The 23,045-nt window shown below is 53.5% G+C and overlaps 9 protein-coding genes across 9 annotated transcripts; 6 read left to right on the top strand and 3 right to left on the bottom strand.

Annotated features, from left to right (window-relative positions):
- Positions 1–633: 633 nt before the first annotated feature.
- CC84DRAFT_1094282 (MFS general substrate transporter) lies at positions 634–2,494 on the top strand (the record flags this gene model as incomplete). The annotated part of the gene is made up of 2 exons (XM_018174555.1): positions 634–1,528; positions 1,581–2,494. The coding sequence occupies 2 exons, from the start codon at positions 634–636 to the stop codon at positions 2,492–2,494; spliced, it is 1,809 nt and encodes a 602-aa protein (XP_018034727.1).
- A 363-nt stretch (positions 2,495–2,857) lies between these two features.
- CC84DRAFT_790466 (uncharacterized protein) lies at positions 2,858–3,318 on the bottom strand. The gene has a single exon (XM_018187394.1). The coding sequence runs from the start codon at positions 3,211–3,213 to the stop codon at positions 2,929–2,931; it is 285 nt and encodes a 94-aa protein (XP_018034726.1). The 5' UTR covers positions 3,214–3,318; the 3' UTR covers positions 2,858–2,928.
- A 421-nt stretch (positions 3,319–3,739) lies between these two features.
- CC84DRAFT_790449 (uncharacterized protein) lies at positions 3,740–6,070 on the top strand. Its single transcript, XM_018187393.1, has one exon. It carries the CDS (start codon positions 4,117–4,119, stop codon positions 5,953–5,955), a length of 1,839 nt encoding a protein of 612 aa, XP_018034725.1. The 5' UTR covers positions 3,740–4,116; the 3' UTR covers positions 5,956–6,070.
- A 4,684-nt stretch (positions 6,071–10,754) lies between these two features.
- CC84DRAFT_1259768 (uncharacterized protein) lies at positions 10,755–11,647 on the bottom strand. The gene is made up of 2 exons (XM_018184939.1): positions 11,496–11,647; positions 10,755–11,383 (listed from the first exon to the last, which is right to left on the bottom strand). Exons 1-2 carry the CDS (start codon positions 11,556–11,558, stop codon positions 10,949–10,951), a joined length of 498 nt encoding a protein of 165 aa, XP_018034724.1. The 5' UTR covers positions 11,559–11,647; the 3' UTR covers positions 10,755–10,948.
- A 356-nt stretch (positions 11,648–12,003) lies between these two features.
- On the top strand, positions 12,004–13,391 carry CC84DRAFT_1120717 (peroxisomal 2,4-dienoyl-CoA reductase-like protein SPS19). Its single transcript, XM_018175589.1, has 4 exons — positions 12,004–12,255; positions 12,362–12,620; positions 12,669–13,177; positions 13,238–13,391. The coding sequence occupies exons 1-4, from the start codon at positions 12,201–12,203 to the stop codon at positions 13,360–13,362; spliced, it is 948 nt and encodes a 315-aa protein (XP_018034723.1). The 5' UTR covers positions 12,004–12,200; the 3' UTR covers positions 13,363–13,391.
- A 160-nt stretch (positions 13,392–13,551) lies between these two features.
- Positions 13,552–14,351, bottom strand: CC84DRAFT_1164849 (uncharacterized protein). Its single transcript, XM_018178581.1, has one exon. It carries the CDS (start codon positions 14,242–14,244, stop codon positions 13,597–13,599), a length of 648 nt encoding a protein of 215 aa, XP_018034722.1. The 5' UTR covers positions 14,245–14,351; the 3' UTR covers positions 13,552–13,596.
- A 1,074-nt stretch (positions 14,352–15,425) lies between these two features.
- CC84DRAFT_790269 (uncharacterized protein) lies at positions 15,426–17,451 on the top strand. The gene is made up of 5 exons (XM_018187392.1): positions 15,426–15,711; positions 15,758–16,083; positions 16,434–17,039; positions 17,094–17,148; positions 17,332–17,451. Exons 1-4 carry the CDS (start codon positions 15,579–15,581, stop codon positions 17,115–17,117), a joined length of 1,089 nt encoding a protein of 362 aa, XP_018034721.1. The 5' UTR covers positions 15,426–15,578; the 3' UTR covers positions 17,118–17,148; positions 17,332–17,451.
- A 396-nt stretch (positions 17,452–17,847) lies between these two features.
- Positions 17,848–19,378, top strand: CC84DRAFT_1120713 (ArfGap-domain-containing protein). Its single transcript, XM_018175588.1, has 3 exons — positions 17,848–18,060; positions 18,110–18,877; positions 18,928–19,378. Exons 1-3 carry the CDS (start codon positions 17,950–17,952, stop codon positions 19,273–19,275), a joined length of 1,227 nt encoding a protein of 408 aa, XP_018034720.1. The 5' UTR covers positions 17,848–17,949; the 3' UTR covers positions 19,276–19,378.
- A 1,033-nt stretch (positions 19,379–20,411) lies between these two features.
- Positions 20,412–21,824, top strand: CC84DRAFT_1259764 (uncharacterized protein; the record flags this gene model as incomplete). The annotated part of the gene is made up of 1 exon (XM_018184938.1): positions 20,412–21,824. The coding sequence occupies one exon, from the start codon at positions 20,412–20,414 to the stop codon at positions 21,822–21,824; it is 1,413 nt and encodes a 470-aa protein (XP_018034719.1).
- Between the last annotated feature and the right edge of the window lie 1,221 nt (positions 21,825–23,045).

Here is a 23,045-nt window from a genome sequence, read left to right as displayed (position 1 = left end):
GAATAATAATTATTCTTCGCGAGTTCGCGGTGCTAATGCCATGCTATATCCGTTGCGGGTGGGCTGGCCTTCCCGCAGATCGTGGGTCGCTTGGTGGAGCCTCCAGTCGGCGAAGCTTTAAAGGGCTGATTCTTACGAAGGCGCACTTTACCTGACGCAGAACGCACGAAGGTCAAACCATGACCATGAGACGCCGTCGCATCCTTTCTCGCTCTCACTCAGATGTTGGACATGTGGTTGTTGTCAAGCATGGCGCTGACGGAGACCTCAGGTTGTTGCGCACTTGACCTGAATCGGCAAGCGTGAACGATAATACGGTCGGCCGAAACGGTAGTATGAGGTCACCGTCCTCCAACTTTTCGGCGAGACGCATGCCGTTGTACATTATGGAGCGCAAACCCGCGGGCGGGAGTTTCCTGTCTCGCGAAGTACCGAGAAGTCCGGGATTGTGGCCATCTTCCAGCGCGAGATCGCCTCCCAGGGTAAGACCTGCGCGGCAAGGAATTATGATATATAGATGACGGGCGCCACATCTACGTTTGTGAGCCACAGTTCTAATCGCTGCAGAGCTGCAGTGTTGATAATATGGCAGACAACATCGAATTGTATCCCCCCACCAGCAGAGGACGCAGTATGAATCCCCACGCCAATGATACAGAGGCGCAGTGGGTGGAATCGGCAGTCGAAGAGGGCGAATCGCCACTCGAGGAAGGCCGCAAGAGGAGGAGCGCGAGTAACTCGACGTCTAGCGGGTCGAGCTGGAACACGACCGACTACCTGGGCGCGGCCAAAGACGACCATGACGGGCACCGGCCATCGCGCCTCGAGCTGGCTCAGTCCATCTCGAGAAGTCGCTCACGCAGGGAGAGCATGCACCGCGCAAGATCAGAGGCGCAAGGCGCGGGACTGACGACAGGCATGTCGAATCCGGTCACGAGGACGATGTCGCGGCGCGACACAGTTTTGAGTCGCATCCGCACCAGACCTGCTGTTGCACCGTTTGATCACCCGTTGGCACACCAACCGACCACGGCGGATGTGCTGGTTGATTTTGACGGGAAAGACGACCCGTATAGACCTATGAACTGGCCGACCAAGAAGAAGATTATTACCACGGGTCTCTACGGGCTGTGCACCATGTCTGCTTCGTGGGCTTCTTCGTCGTATTCTGCTGGCACGTCGCAAGTAGCTCGGCAGTTTCACATTGACGAGGAGGTGGCAACGCTGGGTACAAGTTTGTTTCTGTTTGGCTTTGGATTGGGGCCGCTGCTATGGGCGCCGTTGAGTGAGGTGTACGGAAGACGTATGGCCGTGCTGGCACCTATGTTTGTGGGCGCGTGCTTTAGCTTTGGGAGCGCGGTGGCCAAGGACGTGCAGACGCTTATGATCACGCGATTCTTTGGAGCGTTCTTCTCCAGTGCCCCGGTGACGAACACGGGCGGCGTGCTTGGTGACCTGTACGATCCGAGTTGGAGGGGCATAGCCATGGCTGGGTATGCAATAGCGGTTGTCGGTGGGCCTTGTCTAGGTATGTCACGATCTCCTTTCCAATATATAACACGAGACTGACCAAAACCCAGGACCCATCGTCTCCACCGCCTTCGTGATCGACCCCTCCCTCGGCTGGCGCTGGACCGAATACTTCACCGGCATCCTACAAATGTCCGTCCTCTTCCTCGGCACCATCTTCATTGACGAGTCCTACCCGCCCGTCCTCCTCGTCGCCAAAGCACGGCAGCTCCGCCACGAATCCGGAAATTGGGCCCTCCATGCCAAGTTCGAGGAATGGGACGTTTCCATCGTCGAGCTCGCGCGGAAGTTCCTCTTTCGGCCAGTCCAACTCCTCACGTCCCCAATCTGCTTCCTCGTCGCATTGTATGCGAGTTTTTGCTACGGCATCTTGTACATGCAACTCGGCGGCATCCCTATCATTTTTGCGGAGAATAGAGGGTGGACGCCGCTAACCGCGAGTCTGCCCTTCCTCTGCGTCCTCATAGGCGCGTTGCTAGGTTGCGCGGCAAACGTCTACAACCAGACCCTCTACAACAAAGCCTACCACGCGAACCTCAACCGCGCCGTCCCAGAAAAACGGCTCCCGCCAATGATGCTGGGCTCGCTCCTCTTCTCCGGCGGCCAGTTTCTCATGGGTTGGACCGCAGACCCGTCTATCCACTGGATCTGCCCGTGCATCGGGCTCATCCTTCTCGGTACGGGCTTCTTCACCATTTTCCAGGCTGCGTTGAACTATCTCGTCGATACTTTCACGCTGTATGCCGCGAGCGCGGTGGCGGCGAACACGTTCCTGAGAAGCTGCTTTGCGGGAGGGTTTCCGCTGGCGGTCGGGCCATTGTATCATAATATCGGGGTTGGGCCAGGGAGTAGTATTACGGGTGGTTTCGCGGCGTTGCTGGTGCCAGTGCCGTTTGTGTTCTATTTCTACGGGAGGGAGATACGGAGAGGGAATAAGTGGTCGAGGGGGAGTGTGTATGATTAGAGGAGTGGACGTAATGAGGATTTGGTGTTGTATGTGGTGTGTCTAACAGTGAATTGTCTAGTTCAGCTTTTGTGTCTGTTAATGCAAAGATATAATACCTGTCTACAATTTTAGCCGTCCTGAGTACTATTGGTTTCGCCTGATTTGTAGTCGTGCTTACGCCATGTCAACTGGTTCAAACACTACTCCACCAAATACATGTTGCCGGAACTTCGATCGGCAGCAGATGTTGATGATATCCAACATCACGAACGGACAAATACTGCACCTTGGGAATGATTTCTTGGCATAAAACCCGCGCCGAGCGGCGTGAAGATCTCAACACAACCTACGTCTCAATGGACTAAATGTGACCTAGCTCCCCGCCATGTTCCAAAACAAGACGCCGGTGCGCCATGGGTGGTGTGCGTTTGCCTTCTTCAAATGTCGCAGGCCTAGGTTGAGGATAGGGTTGCATAATGATGATGCTGCGCACCACCACGCCCCCAACTACCATACCACCAGTTGACCGGCACATCTTGAGATGACTTCCAGACAGAAAAGCCGTGACTCGCGCTGGCAAGATTCTGCACACAACCTTCTGTTCTTACGACTAAAAATTTGAGTCCCAAGACATGATGTCGCAACAATGACGCCGATCCGTCGCATGGGCGTGGTTCGTTCCATTTACAATGAGTCCAGTCTTGGGACAGGCAGGGTTTGATGGTGATGAGGTGCATCACTATACTGCGACTTGAGAAGGGACAAACACGAGGTATACATTCTCAAGTTGGGAGCCGGACAAAGGTTCATACAGCCCGCCCACAAAAAATCCCAGCTGCTCGTATAAGCCCACGACGGCTTTGTTCTTTGGGTGTACGAAGTGTCTGAATCGCGTCGTGGCTCCCACTGCCTGGCTCACTGGTGCTGTTGGAAGGGACCCCTGGGAGATGGACGCTCCTGCTCGCACAGGCCCCAACGTGAGTTTGGCAGTTAGCCCCTTCCCCTCAATGTTCCGGAAGCACGAAGAGACTCAAATAACACCTCTTCTCGTTCTCATCCGCGCTGGGTACAGTGTAACTTCTCTCAGCATTTTAGGCAATTTCGAGGTTTGATACGCGTGCAGAGTAAAACAGTGTCTGGCAGGCAGGCCTTTGTATATCGTCCTTTCACGTCAAGGTGACACTGGAGATACAGTAACAGCTAAAAGACGTAAAGACATATAGTATCATTGCAGCAATCGATCTGCTCAATAAGTGGTGACTACCGTCATTAACGTGGAGAGGCGGTGAGAACGCCGGGACCAGGCAGACATCACGTGATCGCTAAGGCAGCCATGGCACTCGCTCCATGACCCATGTCTGTCTCAAATTAGACTCGTCAACTGAGCAACTTGATGAATCACATGCTAATTGGCGCGACTTACGCTGTCACCGCCCGTGGCGCCCTTGCGACTCGGCTCCCGCAGGCATGCACGAAAGTGTCCTCGTATTCAGTGAGTCACCCTTGCCTACTTCCACACACCGGGGGCTAAGAGCCTTTTTATACCATACATAACAAGCCACTGAGTAGGGTTTTGCAGCACCTTCACCTCACTTCATCTCAATTCATTCTGCTATACTCGAGACGCCGCACCAACAGACATGGATGCGTGCACGATGGACGACACGACGCAAAGGCCTGTGCATCGAACTACAATCCTGGATCTCCCGAAGGAAACCCTGCTCGAAATTTTTGGTCATCTCGTCGAGAAATTCCCGGTCCATGACCCTTCTCAGTATTATAAGCCTCGGGCCTCCGAAGCCAATGACCGGCTCACGCTCTTGGGCAACAATCGTCTAGTCTGTCGTGCATTTAACAGGATCATCAGTCCTTTGCTATGTCCTGTTGTGACTGTGTCGCTTTGTTCAGGATCGATTGATCGTTTGGAAGGCCTCCTCCGCAACCCGCTGATCGCGCAAGGTGTACGCGGCATTGCTATAAGTCTTCTCTTTCGACCACGCGGCATTGCAACCGACTTCAAGAGATATCATGCGCATGCAAACACAATCCTCAATGATCTCGAAAGGGAGTGTGATTGGAATACCGAGTTCCAGCATTATGATCAGGACGACATGTCTGATGATGCTATCACCTGGCGAGGGTATCATGAAGCTTGGTCTAAAATTGCTCAGATGCAGAGCGCATGGGGTAAACTATTCGAAGGAAGCACTCAAGATGCTGGCCCGGAAGATGTTGAGATCATAGAAGACGAAGACCAAGAAGATCAAGAAGTCAACGAAGACGAAGCAGACCAAGACGACGAAGGAGGAAAACATATCGAAGAAGCACAGGCTACCTTAAGAATCTGCTTTGAAAAGTATGCTGCTGCACATGTAGAACAGGCTCGCATCATCTCAGATGGGTCATTTGTTCGCAGCGTCACAAGGGCACTGTCTTGCTGTGGCTCATTGCCCTTCATTTGGTTCAATGAGGACCAGCTCGTCAAAGACGGGCCCGACAACCACGCAGTCGCCTTGTTAACTTCTAACGAGGCTTTGCTTCATGCACTGATGCAAGGTCATGAGTGGCTCACAATCGAAAGTACCCTTTGCAAAGATGATGATGACACGGAATTGTTCTTCCCCGCCAGCGTCCTCACCGGGTTACCGATTGCCTGCCATGACGCCGGGGTACCTCTAAGAGGGATCTCAGTCGACTGCTTCCCCTTGCTGAGAGGCTACCGTTGTCTCATTCCCAGTGCCACTCAAGCCGACGACAGCATCGATCCGGACCCCTGGACTCGATTTGCTGCAGCATGTCATGACCTGGAGATCTTCAAATTTGGCATTCGTGGTATGAATTGCTCACCAATACGCCCTGAGCGCCAAAGTACTTCCGACTCAGCAATCATAAATGGCTTTATCGGCGCAGCTATTTCGGGGCCGCGTCTGCAGAAGCTGTGTTTGAGCATGACCCCTTTCAGAGTAAGGAGCGGATCTGCAGGTCAAAGGGGTGAGGAGCATTCGTATCTGGCCTCGCCCATCCTGGCTGCAATCACCTCCACACAGCTACGAACCATCACTCTCAACACCGTCGAAATTTGCGAGCGGGACCTACTAGCGCTAGTCAAATCAGCTTCTCCGGTGCATCTTACATTTTTATACTTTGCTGCTGTGACTCTTTCACGTGGCCTTTATGCAGAGGCCATGGGGCTGCTCCATGACATCGTATCATTGAGGAGAAGCAACAATCGCTCCATTCCGAAAATCCTCTTCAGTACTTTACAGGGCGCGGAGTTTGGAGGACCTTCCACCTTCGACGATGGCGGCAATAGTTGGATGTTTGGATCGAAGGAGGAGCGCGAGCTTTTTTGGGACAGATTGAAGCAACACCAGCATCCCCAGCTCCTCAAACAGGTCGAAACATGGGTTACAAACGGTAAAGCAGATGAAGTGAATCCTTTGTTGCAATTGAAAGACGTGCAGGACTGGGTGAGTTAGATTTAATACCTCATACAAATGTGTAAGCCGCGCCAAAACAGGACTGGATGTGTACATAGTTAAATGGTTCTGGGCAATCCGGAGCTGAAGAGCTAGACCTTGCTGTGGGAACCACCATCGTCAGATTGCAACTATGAAATATTACGCCATCTTTTGTTTCTGATCCTGAAGTTATATATAGATCACGCCCAATCTCTCGACCCCACGCCATCCCACTGCAGCACTAAAAGCTAAGATTGACTAAACCATGTGGACTGAAAGCACTGATGGAATGCAACCATGATGAGGCTTGCACCTCGGTACGCCAACCCAAGAGAATGACTCTTTGCGTTTCTAGCGAGAAATCGGACGCAATGCACAGTATACGTCCTCTCATTTGACCTAAAGTGTATCAAAGATTTCTTCTCTTTGCTTGATCTCCTACACACAGCACTGTGTTCCATAAGAGCCTAAAGCCGTGATGCAGAACGACTTCCGGGGGCCAAAAGTCTTTTGCCCCGGACTGCGTGTCCGGTCCGGGATTTGCGGTGCAGACATGGATAAATACAGAACCTTTCATGTAGCGTCAAAACCGCATTGAAAGGCGAAGAATCTAACCATCATCACTTAGTGCGACTGAAATTCAGGCTGAACACATGCATGAGACCAGAAACAAAATTTGTCAAAGCCGTGCGGTTGGGCCCATCCGGACTTGGTGGGGTGATCAATACAACACGTCGTCAACCTCTGTAAAGCGGTGATCCCGGGATTGGGGCGCATATACCCACAGCATAGACTCAACTTGAGGTTGAGGGCATCTAAACCACTTGTCTTCGTTCATAACTTTCATACATATCACTGCACTTTGGTGCGATCAGATGAAGAAGTGCTACTCTGCGTGGGGACCGAAAGAGCTTTTCAGAAATGACAGCTGTAACGGAAGCAAACGCGATACGCTTGCATAGATATAGTCAAAGAAGTTAATAATACGCTTCTCTCTTCCCAGTCTTTTAACACGCGCCATAGTTGCAGTAAGGAGACTAGAATGGAAGCTCAAAACTGGAGTGAATAGGTCTCATGTCTGGATGCATCTCCCTTTCTTTCCTTGGAAGGGCGAAAAGTACTACTGTTCGACCTAATGCGCGGGGGCTCCTTTCAAAAAGTCCAAGTAATTCATTTATGCCTCTTGTCATAGTTTATTGTTGAACTCACCTACACAGGTCAGAGGGGTTGGAGAGGACACTGACAAGACGGGATAACGTAGTCTTGAGGACTAAAACACCGAGACGTCGCCGTCATGCCTGTGCTCCGCCTTGTTGCCTTCTCGATGGAACGTGTCGCTGGTCTGACTACACGGGGCGAAAACCCTGGAACAAGGCAATTGCAGTTAGCAGTATGAATCTTTCAGCAGATCCAAGGTCAAGTCTGCCTATAGAAGCTCTCTCTACTTCCCCAGTCTCTGTTCGGCCCAGGCCTGGGTGCTCAGTGCGGGTTGCAAAATGGTGGAACGAATACAACATAGGAACAAGAACTGCACTGCAAGATTACCATGGGTATCTCGTCTTGGCGCCATATCAACGAAAACTCCAGCGCATACAAACGCATAGGAAGCGGACCTGGCACACGAAAGGGTTTAGCAACTGTTGCATGTGTCTCTCTCGGGCCTTGGCTCGTAGGCATGCAAACGAGTCTACTCCAGTCCTGCGCGAAACCATGCCAAAATATTTCTTAAGGGCACTAAAATTCGCATGATAAAGAGTATGTGGGGATAAAAGCTGCGGCGGGAAGGACTCATGGTTCGGTCCTGCCTTCACACCCAATTGACTAAGATATGTCTACTACAACCTCATGCGGCGAAAATCGTGACACAAATTAGTGTGTGCACCCCCAATGCGTCTTTTCCGGCCCTGTATTCAAGGGTACATATATACTTCCCATTTTGCGTTTCCGCATCCTGCGCGCATAGAAATACACGCCAGGATACTCACTGTGATACTAAAACCCAAGGGGTTGTGATCGTGTGATGAAGAAAAACCCTCGCATAAAGATGTCATGATTGAGTCCAGTGTTAGTGGCATTTATCCATTGACCAAAATGCAGGAGCCAAATCTTCATTGAGCGAGAAACTTCCTGGAGTTAATGCAATGAGTCGTTGCCCGTTGCCAAGGGGACTATAAAGCTGTCTTCTTCACCTGTCTTGCACGCGCCCACAAACAGCGAAGCGTTCAGTCAGCACTCAAACAAGGAACAATCAAGCCTCACGGGGGCCCACGGGGAACAAAAAAGTGCGCGGTGATGATCATGGTGGATTGCGTCTTGGTCCCTCTCGTTGATGGACAAAAATGAAGCTGTGTTCTCTCATGAATCAAGCAGCGTAGTAGAAGCAGTGATACTACTCAATTATGTGTTTCCGCCGAGTTTTAGGACGTGGGCTTGAAGGATTTTCTCCTATCCCTGTCCCATGTTCACCTATGCCAGAGTATTCAAGGGTGATACTAAAACGACGAGGACTAAGCCAACATGGCAACAAAATCCCGCACATCGACTATTCATGCTTGTGTTGTGTTGGAGGTGTGTTTCATTTGACCAAAATCTAGGGCAGACGAGTAGATGGAGAGGGAAGTCTGGCAAACACGAGAGGAATGAGCGATAGGGACCCTTGGCAAATGTGAAACAAGAAATGTATAGAAGGGGCCTCGCACATGGTGTCTTTCTTCCACGGATGCTCAAGTGGCATGGGGATCACTAAAATTTGTAGACGAAGATTATATGGTTGGATGCTGGTCGGGTGCTCGAAACAAATTATTTGAAGAGCCATCGCATGGAGTGAGAGGTTGGGAAAAGGACGACAGATTGAGCATTATGGAGCCCTGTCCTATCTGACGTCGGGAACATGAGAACGGGACGCGCGCTTGGAGTCTCCCGTCCACACACGCCAGAGCATCCGGATTGGAAACTAAAAGCATATTGGTGTCACAAATATAGGGACGAACAAGTACAGCACGGATCATCATGGTTGAGCTGCGACCCGGTGTTGTATCAAAACCAGCGCTATACCCCCTTGATAAGGCGAGAAGTCTAGCGAAAAGCAAAGTAATCATCAATATGGATCCTGGAAAGATTAGAGAGTAGGAGTATTTATTGTTCGAATTGAGCAGTCTGGCGCGTACGCAAGACAGAATCCAGAGGCAAAGTATTCTTATATAGACACTTACGAGGTTGCTATGGAGACAAAGCCCTACAACACGAGATCGTGATGTTCTTTTTTCACTCTGCTGGTTGGATCAAGAACGAAGTGCAGAACCCCGCATGGGGTTGAGAAGTCTGGGAAATAGGCAATGAGATGAACAGCCCACAGCCTGGAGCCTGGAGCCTCGGCAAATCAGGGATTGGAAGGATAAAGATGCTTTGCGCTTCACGTCTTTCATCTTCACAGACAAGAGTGCTCAGGTGGAAGACTAAAAGGCAGGCAGCTAGAGAACGATCGGTACGAAAAACGCAATCTGCAAATAGCATAGTTGTGTTACGTTCCAGTGCTTGGATTAAGACATGTGCAAGCTTACACATGGAACGAGAAACCTGGCACAAAGGAGAAACTACCGTCTCCATGTGTCTTCCGAGAGCCTGCGATTGCGGGTATATAAGCAGATTCGTCATACACAATCTCTCTCTTGCACACACAGGGCCACATTGCCCGGTAGGCACTAAAAGGAGAACTACCAAAACCACATGGGGAGGAATAATAAACACATGACAGCTGTGATGGCGCTTCTTCTCGGCATAAAAGCACTTAAAAAGCAGTCTATGGTAGGAGACGCTCTGGAAAGCTGATGCCATGAGCATTACGCGACCTCTGTAGATCTGAAGCTAGGAGTATACAAGACGCTCTTTCGCACACATCCTCTCTTGCCTACCACGCCAGAGTCCCTAGTAGGCACTGAAATCTCAACGCATATCGCAACATGGGACTAAAGAAACGATCGACAAGACTCCATGGTGTGGTCCGTCTCGGGACCAAAAGTACCGCGTCCCCGTCACTATGAGGTGGGAAGTCGCAAAAAGATGACTACAACATTCATCATGCTGCACTCCGTGTGACTGTAAGGGTTTAAGGTTTGCCGCGCACGCAATCTCTCTCACTTGCACGCTCACGGTCGGGCGTTGAACATCTACTAAAAGCATACCGCAAGAGAATACATGTGGACGAAAAGCTCCGCCCGCGAGCTTTCATAGTTGCGGTCCCTCTCGCTGCGACCAACACATCTAACAGTTTATTAAAAGAATTTGGAAACCCTACGCAGGAACGAAAATGTTCGTATGCGAGACCTTACGGTTGCGTTCTGTTTTGTGCCAAAGACAAACTACAAGCATCTTCATGCGGTGAGAGCTGCTAGCATTTTCAAAGGCTGCGCTAACAAAAGAATACAAAAATTTCCATGGGACGAAAAGCGAGGTATGATAATGCTATCGGTGGGTCCTGTCTCGGTACGAAAAAAAAAAAAAAAAAGACATGCCAAACTTCCTGGCGCAATTGGAGATGGAATCCACATCTGGGTTTATGGCAGATCTGATGCTGTGTGTATATAATTGGCCACGGACTCGTTGTCTTATCTTGCGCACAAGCCAGAGTGTTTAGGTGGAACATTAGAAGAAGGAAACATTAGATCCATGGGGCCTTGAAAATCGCTGCAGCACTTCCCGATGTCTGGTTGTGTCTTGTTACTCGAGCAACACCTCTTCACGAGGTGTGTGCATGTCCGGAAGCACATCTTGCGTGCTGATGATCCAAAATTGACAACTATTGGTACTCCTCTTCATCAGCAGTGGAATGAGTCGAATGATGTTTTCTAGATATATACAGGGGATCATAAAACTGACAGGAGAGCTGCGTGACGGCCATACAAACAACGTCTGTCTTCCTTCCACACCCATATCCAACGCCAAACACCACATCATCACCTCAACAAAATAGCTTATATGTCGCCGATACGGCCCAACGCATCCAAGCAACATCCTACGCGCCATCTCCCCAGATCCCAACCACACCCATCGCAAACGCCACGCCCGATATCCCCGCCCTCACTGCCTCCGTAAACTTCATCCTTTCCACCGCATGCCGCACCTGCTCGCCATTGACATCATCGCCCTGCGCCTCGAGATCCAGAAGCGCACGCTGCTCGTTCTTGCCCTCGCGGAACGCAACGGCGTAGTCGACGCCGGGGCCGGAGACGAATGCGAAGATGGAGGTGTAGAGGAGGTAGGGGTGGCGGAAGCGGCGGGGCGAGAGGAGGTATGCGGAGAAGAGGGTGAAGGTGGTGATGTGGCGGAGGTAAGAAGAGAGGAGGCGCGTTTTGGAAGAGAGGTAGGTGTGTGTTGAGCGGGCGGTTACAGCGGTGGGGAGTGTGAGGAGGGCGGGGAGGGCGGTCGTGGAGAGCGAGGCGGAGATGCCCTGTGGTGTGTCAGTGGTTATTCAATGGTAGGGTGCAGAGGAATTGCTCCCTAAAGCTCCGGGAGAGACGGCGGGCAGGGCGGCGGAGAGACGCGGTAAGGTGAAGACGTACAGTGAGCAATCCCAGACTTATCGTCCCCACGAACTTGCAGATGGAAACCATCGGGCTCGTCATGGTGTCACAGCTCAGGTGTCAGGCAGCGGGCCGAATTGATGAGACGTTGGAGCTTGAGCTTGAGCTGGAGCTTGGAGGTTGGTGTGGGGGCAAGGCTGCAGTCATGCACATTGACGTGTTGCTGATTGAGCAGCTCGGTTGGACACGTGATGCCCCGGATTACTACGTAGGAAGCGGCCCAAGCTCCCGCGGTCCGACGAACTCAAGAAATCCACGGTATGGGGCGCTGACATGATGTGCGACTTTGAACTTGAAACGTGAATTCACTGAGCTGTTTAGTCCACTTTCAGATCTCCTTAGACGGGATGCAATCCCTCCGCTTGATCCCTCGACGCGTTGGTACGGCTGTTGGTAGGTTTCGAGTAAGCGCGCCGCCAGTACCGAGCCTCGGTCCAGCGTCACTGTGGTGTTCTGGAGCTGCGACACCACGACTCGTCGTCGGGAACAGCTTTAGATCTCACGGCAGCAGCTTCTTCCACACAGCGTGAGCATTTCCCTACTTCAACCGGAGAGCCTCCAGCTTGTTCGCCGTTGGTCGCCGTGGCCTGTCCGAGACGCCAGCTTACATTCGCCAGCTCCGCGCTGCAACAGTCCTCCGAAACCGAACAAACCACACGTCCTCTTTGGAAAACACCACGCACCATGCCCATGGAGAAATACGAGTACTTGAGCGATGTGTGGAGGGACGGTATTTTCGGTACATATCCCAATAATTGGATTTACGAACACCTGGACAGAACGATGCGATAGCCCACGACCGTCCCCAACCAAAGAACCGACGCTGATCCTTTCATCTCCTACAGATAACAAAGTAGTCTTCTGCACCGGCGGAGCAGGCTCAATATGCTCCGCTCAAGTCCGCGCTATGGTACACCTCGGTGCTAATGCCTGCATTATCGGACGCAATGTCGAGAAGACGGAGAACATGGCCAAAGACATCGCAACCGCAAGGAAGGGTGCAAAGGTGCTCGGTCTCGGTGCTGTGGACGTAAGGAAACCAGAGGCGCTTGTCGCCGCCGCAGAGCGTTGTGCGAAGGAGCTGGGCAGCATAGATTTCGTGATGTGAGCTCCCTTGCGTGGAGCCTGAGACGACTTACTGATGCAGTGCAGTGCCGGTGCAGCAGGCAACTTCCTCGCTACTATCGATCAGATATCGTCAAACGCGCTGAAGTCGGTCATGGACATTGATGTGCTGGGTTCCTACAATACACTGAAAGCTACTCTACCTTACCTGGTCGAGTCAGCAGAAAAGTACAAAGTAGACGGCAAGACGCGCCCCAAAGCTGGCACTGGAGGACGCATAATCTTCGTCAGTGCCACCCTACACTATTCAGGTACACCGCTGCAGAGTCATGTCTCTATCGCCAAGGCAGGTGTCGACGCCATGTCGGTCTCTGTGGCCATCGAGCAAGGACCGAAAGGCATCACTTCAAACGTGATTGCGCCGGGCCCCATCGCGGACACAGAGGGCATGGCGCGTCTGTCTACAGATGACAGCCGCAAGGAGACGCCTCGCCTGATCCCGTCCCAGAGAATGGGCTACGTCAAAGAGATAGCAGACGCCACCGTCTACCTCTTTTCGGACGCTGGAAACTTTGTCAATGGCGAGACGATCGTCGGTAAGTTCATCTGCCGGAGCCTCATCTCCACCATCTCGCCTCGCTGACTCGAATTGCTAGTGGATGGCGGTCAATGGCACACACAGAGCATCGACAAAGGCGCCTTCAAGTATCCCGACTTCCTGCTCTCAGGAGAGACGGTGACGGGGGTGGCTGGCATGAAGAAGTCGAAGTCCAAATTGTAGATATCAAATACCATCTACCACTCCGAGACCCTGATGTGCAAGATGCTGAGATCGTGATCCATGCTAGTTTAGCACAGCCGCGCGTTATGACTATACATCGAGCCAACCATGGGACAAACCCAGCGGCTAGTCCTCGGGCAACCAAACATCCAGAAAGCTTAGCCATCAACATGTCCCTCGACCACAAAGAAAAATTCCTTTGTGATCCGCCTCATCCGCTCCACCTTCAACCTTTCAAGATTGGCGACGTAGGATCTCCCGAACCGTGTCGGACAGGCAACGCAGCGCGGCGCGCATCATTGGCCGACACCACGCTTCCCAAAACACGAGTGACGACACCGGCTGCGGGCGCGCGAACATCCTCATCTCGTCTCCTGGCGATCGCGTCGTGTGCGTGCGCTCCCCGTCCCGTGCTTTCAGGATCGCCACCGAGGCCAAGAAGGGCGTGACGCCATGACCTAAGCATCCGAAAGGGGATGCAGCGTGGCGCAGGCCGCGGACGCGGTGGGGGGTGACCCCTGTCAGAAATGTTGAGATGGAGCTAAGACGAGAGGGTGAGGCTTTCAGGCTGATCTCCAGAGGGATGCGCTGCCGACGCGCTGGAGATGGAATTTCAGGTGCGCGAGGCGCGTGTAGCATGGTTGGTTGCAGGCGTGTTTGCGATTGAGGGCTTGGGTCACGATAGACGAGCGCGGCGGGGGTGCTCATAGGCTTGCAAGGCTTCAATTGCGCGCGCGAGTGGCAGCGTCGCGCTCTCGGCTCATGGGGAATTGTTGCTGTCAGCAGCCGGCAACGCTTCGCTGACGGCGCCTCTTGCGGGCGTGCCAGCTGCCAGCATCGTTTCATGAGGAGACCATCAGGACGACCGTGATGGTCGTACATACGCGCTCCCGCGGACGGCGTGGCGAGTCGAGGGTTTTGTGTGTCGTTACAGCGCGGTTGAGGCCGTGACGGTGATATATTGCAGCGGGAAACCTGCTAATGGCGGCATGCTTGCGAATACATGATCCTGCAGGCCCTTCTATCAGCACCGAGTATCTGCCCCCGCAAGTTCTCGGTACCGTGTGGCAGTCATTGGGCTGCTCCCACGCCTCCCCTGTCGTCGATACTGGACGACACGACGGCGCTCCTATTTTTGACCGTGCGCAGGTGATCACCATCTGCGGATTCAATCATACTGGCGGACATTATCATCCACACGGCCCCGTGCTCCTCGTCCCTTCGTTTGCACCCTTTGTCACCAACGCACATTCGCTTTTCGACCGGTTCTTTTGTTCTTTGTCGTCCTCGGGGTCGAGTTCCATTCGCTTTCGCACTAGAGTTATAGAACGTCTTTGATCGCACTACCGCCGTGCCCGGAACTGCATCCGAAGCGGATAGCGTGCACGAAAACACGGCGCCAATTGATTGCAGCGCGACGCTCCTGTGCTCCTCAAGGCTCCGCTTGTCCTTGGACGCCGAGGACCTGCCCGCTTGGGAGTTGCTCGTTCATGCACGTCATGACGAGAGGGGCTCTGAACAGCACTACGCATCACAACTACTAGCAGGGCAGACACCCTCCCGTCTGCGGCATTATCGGCGGCGGCACACAGGCTGCTTGCAAACGCTCGCTCACGCGTCCTCGACGGACTGATTCGAGGTGAACGGGAACCCACGGCTCGCGCTTTCCTCGGCGGGGCCAAGCGTTACCACAGCACGGGCGCCGCGTGCAATTGAGTCCAAGGGTAAGTTGCTAGTGCGTAGCTCCACTCAACACCGCTTCCCAATTCCCATGCCATCCTAGTCCCTGCTCGCCCGCCTCTCTGTTTCTGTTCTTGTTCTGCTTGCATCCCACGTCGGCGCCGACGACCATTTCGTCTTCGTCTTCGTCCTGTGCAGACATGCTGACCAGCCTTCCTCTCGCAGGTTAACCTTCTTCAAGGCCTCACCTCTGCGAGAGCCCCGGATCTCCACGGCACTGCTCCCGTTACCACGCTCGCTGCGACTGTTTCCTGTTTCCTTGGACGGAGTCTGTACGCTGCAGCAACAGACCAAACTCACACTCGCTCGTAGTGCCTACCTCGGCAACAACCGGACCTCAATTCACCACGTGCGTACGCGGGAAGATTGCAAACAAAGCTGTCGTAGCCACACCCTCCGCTGCGCCGCCACAGCACCAATTATAGTGGGACCGCCAATACCCTCGTTTGCCGCAAAACCACACTTCAATCGCCGTCATGTATACAGCGTCAAGGGCAGCCTTGCCGGGCTTGGCCACTTTGCTCGCTCTGTACCTCCTCATCGCCACAGCCATGGCCGATTGGGATCTCAAATACTGCTCATCGCAAAACACCGCCTCGGACGACGCTTGTAAGTGTGTCGCTTTTGCACTGCGTCGATTTACTGACTCCTGCAGTCAACTGGACCTGGCAATCGAACGGTAAATGCCACGACCACTGTGTTGAGCAGGGCGACTTTGCTTTCTTCGTGCTCCAGGACAAGAACTGTTGGTGCACTAATTATATACCCGCGGAGCAGACGGATCTCAGTGACTGCAGCGAGACTTGCCCCGGCTACGACTCGGAAAACTGCGGAAAGGCGGGCCAGTACTACATCTACGTCAACCTCAACGGAAACCCCGCCGGCACTGCGGGAGCGTCGCAGCCAGCATCCACAAGTGTGAGTGAGAGTCCTTCCTCTAGTGAAGCTCCTTCTTCGACACGCCCTCCTGAGGCTACGACAGTCAGTAAAATCCCCTTCTTTTCCCAGAAGCGTTGATCATACTGCGAGTCGAGTCTTTTCTCTATTGCATTTCCCGCGAGTCACTGCGTGTAATTTCCTTGCTTTTCAATGCTTTACTTTGGTTCTGTCCTGCTTTGCTTTTGGAGGAGTGGTGTTTGACTTGCAAGTAGCCTTCATCGGCTCCGCCAAGTTCCTCTGCTGTGGTAAAGTCCAGCGCAGTGTCGTCGTCCGTCCCGAGTACGGTCACATCTGCTGCGCCTGTCACTTCCACATCTCCTGTATTTCTTCCCTTTCTTCTTGTCCGCCCACTCCTCTTCGTTTGTCCAGTCTGAAGCTGACACCCCCTCTAGAGCTCTAGCAGAACATCGCAGAAGCCCACCTCGACCGCTAACAATTCTCCTGATCCAACGCAAGGCGTGCAAACCCAGATCTCAACCGTCGTAGACCCCAACAACAGCGGCAACATCATCACCCAAACTATCCTGGTCACTCCCACTGCCACGCCCCAAACCGAACTAACCGAAAAATCCAAGTCGAACACCGGTGCTATTGTTGGAGGAGTAGTTGGTGGTATTGGAGCTCTTGCGGTTATCGTTGCGGGTGTCTTCTTCCTGCTCTGGCGCCGACGCAAGCAGCAGCGGGAGACAGACAATGGGGAATCTGGCGATGCATCTGGCGTACACCGCTACGCAAGCACCATGAGCAAATCAGGTCTTCTACGTGGCGAAAAGCAACCCGAGTACCCTGCACCTATCGCAACGACCTTCAACCGCCGACACAGTCGCACTCTCGACCAGGAGTCTATCAGCCCGGTTTCTGCTTCAGATCGACGAAATAGCTCTTTCCGAATCGCGGATCAGCGACTCAATCCCTCTACCATCTTCGTCTTCGACAACACAAGTAGAGCTAGCGTTGGCAGTTTGGATGACAGTCGAGATTACCACCGCACTCTCAACGTACGTACTGGCCGTTGACCTGACTCGTTGGAATGCTTGGCTGACCCCTGATAGGTACGAAATCCAGATGCGCAGTGATGATCGCGTGCGACACGTTTCTTATCGGCTAGCGATTGCCGTGCTGCTCCTTCATTTGCAGTTGGATTTGACTGGCTGTTCACGACCTCATGAACATATTTTAGACCCACATACCTGGCATTGACAGGCGCCAGTCGTTATCGGCACACCAGGAGCGCTGTCGGCAGCTCGCAACAACCAAGCGGCACAGGCGCCTCGTCGCTTTTTTCTTCTCGTGGCTATCGCTGCTAATGCCTTTACTGTATATTCTACTTTCTAGTTACTCTACCATGCTGTCACGTACATAAAGGAAAGGACAGGACGCTTCCGCAAGGGGCGTCGAGGGCAGGGAGAATGATGGATATTGGGCAAGCCACATGTTGGCTGGCGGATGGCGGGAACCCGACCAAGAGATGTACGGGTCGAGGAAGAGGTAACATAGGTAGCCAGACGACAAGTGCTGGTGGGCTGAAAAAGCCTGCGGTAGTAATGTCTACAATTGAAGACTATGGCTTTTGACCTCCATCACTGCTGAACTTGTGCATCTTTGCGTGAATGTCAGTCCTTGAGTTGCTGCAGCGTCGCAACTTCCGCATACGAGTATTGGATCCTAATGTAACCACCTATAATTAGGACTACCCACAATGCGATTGTCCGTCTATGAGGCTCAGTCGGAGCAAGGGGCGCTTGGGCCACATCTCCAGGGGAGGGCTGACGTTGCTGCCCCTCGAACATCGACCGCTACTTGTGCACTGGACCTCCGCGCCGCAAATCCACGTTACCTCCACGTTCCTTCCCTGCACTTTCGCTTTAGACCGCATACGAGTCGCGCAAACTCGTGCACGTCGTCACAATGAGTAAAATGTGGGAGGTGGATCCTGAGACGAGGAGCAAGTTGCTGGAGATTCAGAAGACAAACGAGAACAACAGGTGTGTGGATTGTAATGCGCCGAGTCCGCAATGGGTACCTCCTCTCGCTCCCTACTCGACACATATATTGATGCCATGCTCAGGCCTCTCCCAAACTCGGCATTTTCATGTGTCTCTCTTGCTCCGGCGTGCACCGCGGCCTCGGCGTCCACATCTCCTTCATCCGCAGCATAACCATGGACGCGTTCAAGGGCTCCGAGCTCGCGCGCATGGCGGCCGGCGGCAACAAACCGTTCCAGGAGTTCTTCGATTCGCACTCGTCCAACACGAAAGACGGGCGGAAATTCGACACCAGCTCGATACAGGAGCGCTACGATTCCGAGGCGGGCGACGAGTGGAAGGAGAGGCTGAGCTGCAAGGTGGAAAACAGGGAGTTCGATAAGAGTAATCTGCCCAAGCGGCTGCCGAAGAAGGAGACCACAGCGTTGGGTTCGGGCGCGCCGCTGAGCGGGAGAGCAAGTGGGCCGGGCAGCAGGAGCGGGACGCCGCTCGGCAAGACGAGGAGCAACGACTCTGCGGGCGCGCTGCGTTCTGGGTCTCCGGCGCTGGGCACGAACGCCATGGGCAACTCGCAGAAGGCGCGCAACGAGGAGTACTTCGCACGTATGGGGTCGCAGAACGCGAACAGACCGGAGGGCGTGGCGCCGAACCAGGGAGGAAAGTACGCGGGCTTTGGCAGCGAGCCGGACCACTGGAAGAAGGAGGACGACTTTGACAAGCCGCCTGCGTTGGACGACTTTCAGAAGGATCCGGTCGCGGCGCTGACGAAGGGGTTTGGCTGGTTGGGCGCGAGCGTGAGTAAGGCGGGGAAGACGGGATACGAGGGGTGGGTAAAGCCCGGTATGGCGAAGGTATGTTTACAATGTCCCACACAACAAGTTCACATCTGACGATACATTAGCTTGCAGAAGCAGACCTTGCCTCGCAAGCACGCCAAACCGTCGGCGTTGTTGGCCAGGGCCTCCAGACCGGCGTCGCAACCGCTGGCACCACATTCAACCGCTTCGTCGAGGGGTCCGACGGCCCCGCATCCTCCTCCCGCTCGCGCGCCGAGCCCGAGAAGAAAGACTTCTGGGACAGCTTCGGCGCGCCGCCTGCTGGGCCGGCGGCAGATAAGAAGGACTTTTGGGACGAGTTCTCGAACGTGGGTGGGCAGGCTGCAGCAGGCGCGAAGAAGCCGAGCGGGATTGGGACGAGCGCGATGAAGAAGCCCGCTACGAAGAAGGAGGAAGAGTGGGGGGATTGGTAAGGAGATGGTGAATGAGGCTGCATGGGTGGAGTTTTGGAGTAGGAGGGTGGGCGATTGTAATGTATACAAGGTCTGGATGTCTCCTTTTGATGTGGAATGTCACATTGTTATCATCATTACCGCTTTCTTGCACGTCTCATCTTCTTGCTGCGCTTTGAAATCCTGTATTGCAGCTGTTCGCTCAAGCCTCTACAGACGCGGTACGGTCACTACAGAGGCTCCTTCCTCCGCAGCGTCATACGCTCCTCCTTACTAGGGAACAGCACATCAGCACCTACTCCCTTCTTTTGGATTTCCGGCTCTTCTACGTCACAGCCTGAGCCGCTCCTACTGCAATGCCAGCCTGCTGCCGGCGCCATTGACTTTCGCTGGCCGCTCCCACTGATCTTCCTTTCTTTACCACACCACCTCGAGTGCCCACCTTTCGACGACTGGCTGCTTGGACTGCGAATAGCTTTGAGGTACGTGCAACTGCCTTCTCACGCCTCAGTTCTCTTTGCCCTCTCGCTTACACTGTGCATCCTCCCATCGTCCTGGCTCCCTTCCCCCACTCCCAGACTTCCAATCCGACACCTTCCTCCCCCACCCGCTCATCGGCAGATGTCGCAACTACAATGAAACATCACTGACGCTTCTCAGGCTCCTTCCTGCGTTTTGGTTGCATCGGTGTGTACTTCGCCCCGCGTACCGTAGCCTGCTCTGTCCTGTCTTGCACCGGACGCTAGCAGACCGAAAACGATGATGATAGGTGGTCATTATGCTGATACCAGCTGGACAGATCTGTTCGGCATTGTTTTACCGTTTCTTTGGTATGTGCGGAAGAGGTTTTCGTTGCTCGTTGCCCATCGCTCCCACCTACTCCAGAGCTCACCTCGACACCCACCATGACCACTCGCGTCCACTGCCCATTACCGACAACCAGCTTCGTCGCTCCTTTCCGTTCATGCCCGCCGCCGCTCCTTCCCTACCTTGTTCGCCTTCCGTTGCCTATCTATCCACGGCCCCTCCTCCACTCTCTTTCACCCTTCGGCGCCGATCCGGATCAGTTTCTATGGTGCATGGGGTTGCGGCTACCGCAGTGCAACTCCGGTTCAATTCAAGGGAAGACTTTCTGACTGAGACAGGTACTATCCACCATGGCAACTCTGAGCAGCGTCCTTACGGTCGCACTCCTGGCCCTCGGCGGCGTCGATGCGAAGCGCAAGGACAAGGTTTCCTACTCGCGATACCTTGCACGCGATTGCAATGGACATCCTCTCTCGGGCGACATCGATGATCTCCAGCTGAAAGGCGGAGCCAGCGGATGCAAACAGATTGAAGGGCAGGGCGTCCGGTTCCACATGCACAAGAAAGACAAATACAACAAGTGGATCGACGACGTGAACCGTGGACTATGGGAATGCGGCGCTACTGTGTATCGAGGCGTTGACTGCGTCTTGGAGGATATCATCGACCAGGTCTCCCTTCCACAAGCCTTCAACGAATGCAACCCTCTGCATGCGGACGCCGGCTCGATCTCGTTCTGGTGCCGCCCCAACTACGGATACCAAGGCATCGCACAGCCACGAGAGATGGAGCTGCCTGTTACCTCCTACTCTATCGACAAGTATGGGAAAGCCCATCCATCGATGTACACGACTGTCATCAACGCCACCCAGCATATATACAATCCCCTGCCCGAGTTCACCGGCATTACTCCTCTAGTCACGGTGACCGCCACCAAAATCCTAGAAATTTCCACCAAAGTGAACACTGTCCCACAGGTCGAGACAACGACTACGGTTGCCGTGCCGAAGGTCAATGCTCGTGCCGAGCCAGCCCCCAAGGTGGCACTTGAGCCACGCGGGAAGCAGTACAATGTCAAAGGCGTCTGGATGAGACACCCGTGGGGGCAATCCGCCATCTGCTTCAAATGTTGGACCAGGAAGGAGATGGATTTCGGCAAGTTCAAATGTCGCTCTGGCAACTACGATAAATATGATGTGCCTTGCCCGCCGGTTCCTAATACAATTGCACCGACCACCACCGTGGACATCACACACACAAGGACCGTGGAATTCTGGAGAACCGAGGCGGATCACTTCTCCTTTGCAACTCAGCCCTCAGTAGCAGCTGAGAAGCGCTCGCCGCATAAGGCTGTTGTCTTTCACAATCCCTATTTCCCTGACTTGAAGGTGTGCGCCGACGCCGAGTGGGAGAACTCGGGCAAGCCCAAAGCCGAAGTGCGCCTTCAGAAGATCAAATCGTTTGACAAGTGCGCAAAGAAAGACCCCATGTACATCGACATAGGCATTCCGGAGCAAACTCGCATTGGCCATACGTACGTCACCTCGAGCATCACTCACACAACCCGTCCTGTCTACGCCGGGACGAATACCGTCACCACGACCAAGACAATTATTCAAACTCACCATCCTTCGATCACTTTCACCGCGACCATCACCCAGCCTGTAAGTCCTTCTACAAAGGTCGTTCTTGCTCCTGGGAGCACCACCACTGCAACCATTGTTCAACCCCTCTTTTCTTTCCCTTACCACCCTTCCCAGTGAACGTGCTGTCATCGCAATCGATATCGACGGAAGTTTCGAAGGGCAATAACTTTCGGAACCGATGATATTAGTGCACTGAGGTTCTGTTCATTTTCTCTTTCGGCATGGGTATGACAGCATGGTGTTTTGGTTCCTTTTCTCTTGTTTCTCAATTAATTCCATAGATAGACGTTCCACACAATAAAAATTGTTGACGCGCATGTGTTGTGGTTGTGTGTTGGTGCGCCGACGCTGAGCGATTGCAAGGGTCTGTCAGGTGAAGTGATGGCTGCGTTGGCCCTGTGGTAGACTGGCGCACACCTTTCGTGGCCTTTTCTGTAGTGGCTGATACAGACGAGCCGGCCTGTCGAATGGGCGGCGCAGCTGTGTGTCTGCTGCCATGGATACCTCTGGAACACTTACATTATTGATGTCGGAGAAAAGATGATTGCTACTGCTCATTGAGTTTTCGCTGGAGTATGCGTGGAACATGTATTGCAAGGTGAAAAAGTCCGGCAGCGGATAGTGCTGTGGAGTTTAGGTTTTGTTATATTGGATGAATAGGTGGGCGGATCACGTAGCGTAGAGGTGTAGGTGTGGAGAGGTGTAGGGGTGGTGAGATGGGTGTTGTGGGGGATATGGAGGAGTGAACGAGGGGTGGATGCGTTGTTACTGCACAGCCGTGGGGATGCGATATGGCTGACGCGTGTGAAGGGGGTGTGACTGGTGGATGGTTGGTAGGTGTGGCGTGGCGCGGGAGTGGGGAGTCAGCGCTAGGGATGGCGATGTGAGATTGCTTGATTGAGAATGTGTTAGATAGTAGGGTAATTGGCTGAGGTAGTGCCTTGGTTGATGGTGTTGGTCAGCAAGTCGTTGGCTCTGCTGGTGACGGGGGGTGAGCTGGGGATGTAAATTGTTGTGGATTGCGTTGCGAGGTGTGCGGCGTAATTTGTTAATCTTTCTGAGTGGAATAGGGAGATGTACAGTCGCGCGAATAGAGCGTGGTCAGAATGGGCAAGGGGTGGACCTCCAAGGCGAAGTTTAGAACGCATGTCATGCCATCATTGGGTTTGCGACTAGGGATGGGGTGGAGTACAAGTGAGCTGCGGTATAGTTGAAAGGGTATGAGGATAAAGCACGGACTCTAGGTAGGAGGGTTGGAACGAGAGGTTTAGAAGGGATCATCAGAGGCGGTAGCGAACGGATCTGGTCAGTGCTTGGAGATCGGGAAAGTGTGTTTCT

This window comes from Paraphaeosphaeria sporulosa (assembly GCF_001642045.1).
Source record: "Paraphaeosphaeria sporulosa strain AP3s5-JAC2a unplaced genomic scaffold CC84scaffold_6, whole genome shotgun sequence".
Lineage (NCBI taxonomy): Eukaryota > Fungi > Ascomycota > Dothideomycetes > Pleosporales > Didymosphaeriaceae > Paraphaeosphaeria > Paraphaeosphaeria sporulosa.
The sequence above is the reverse complement of the archived record's forward strand: the minus strand, read 5'-3'. Positions and strand labels throughout refer to the sequence as shown.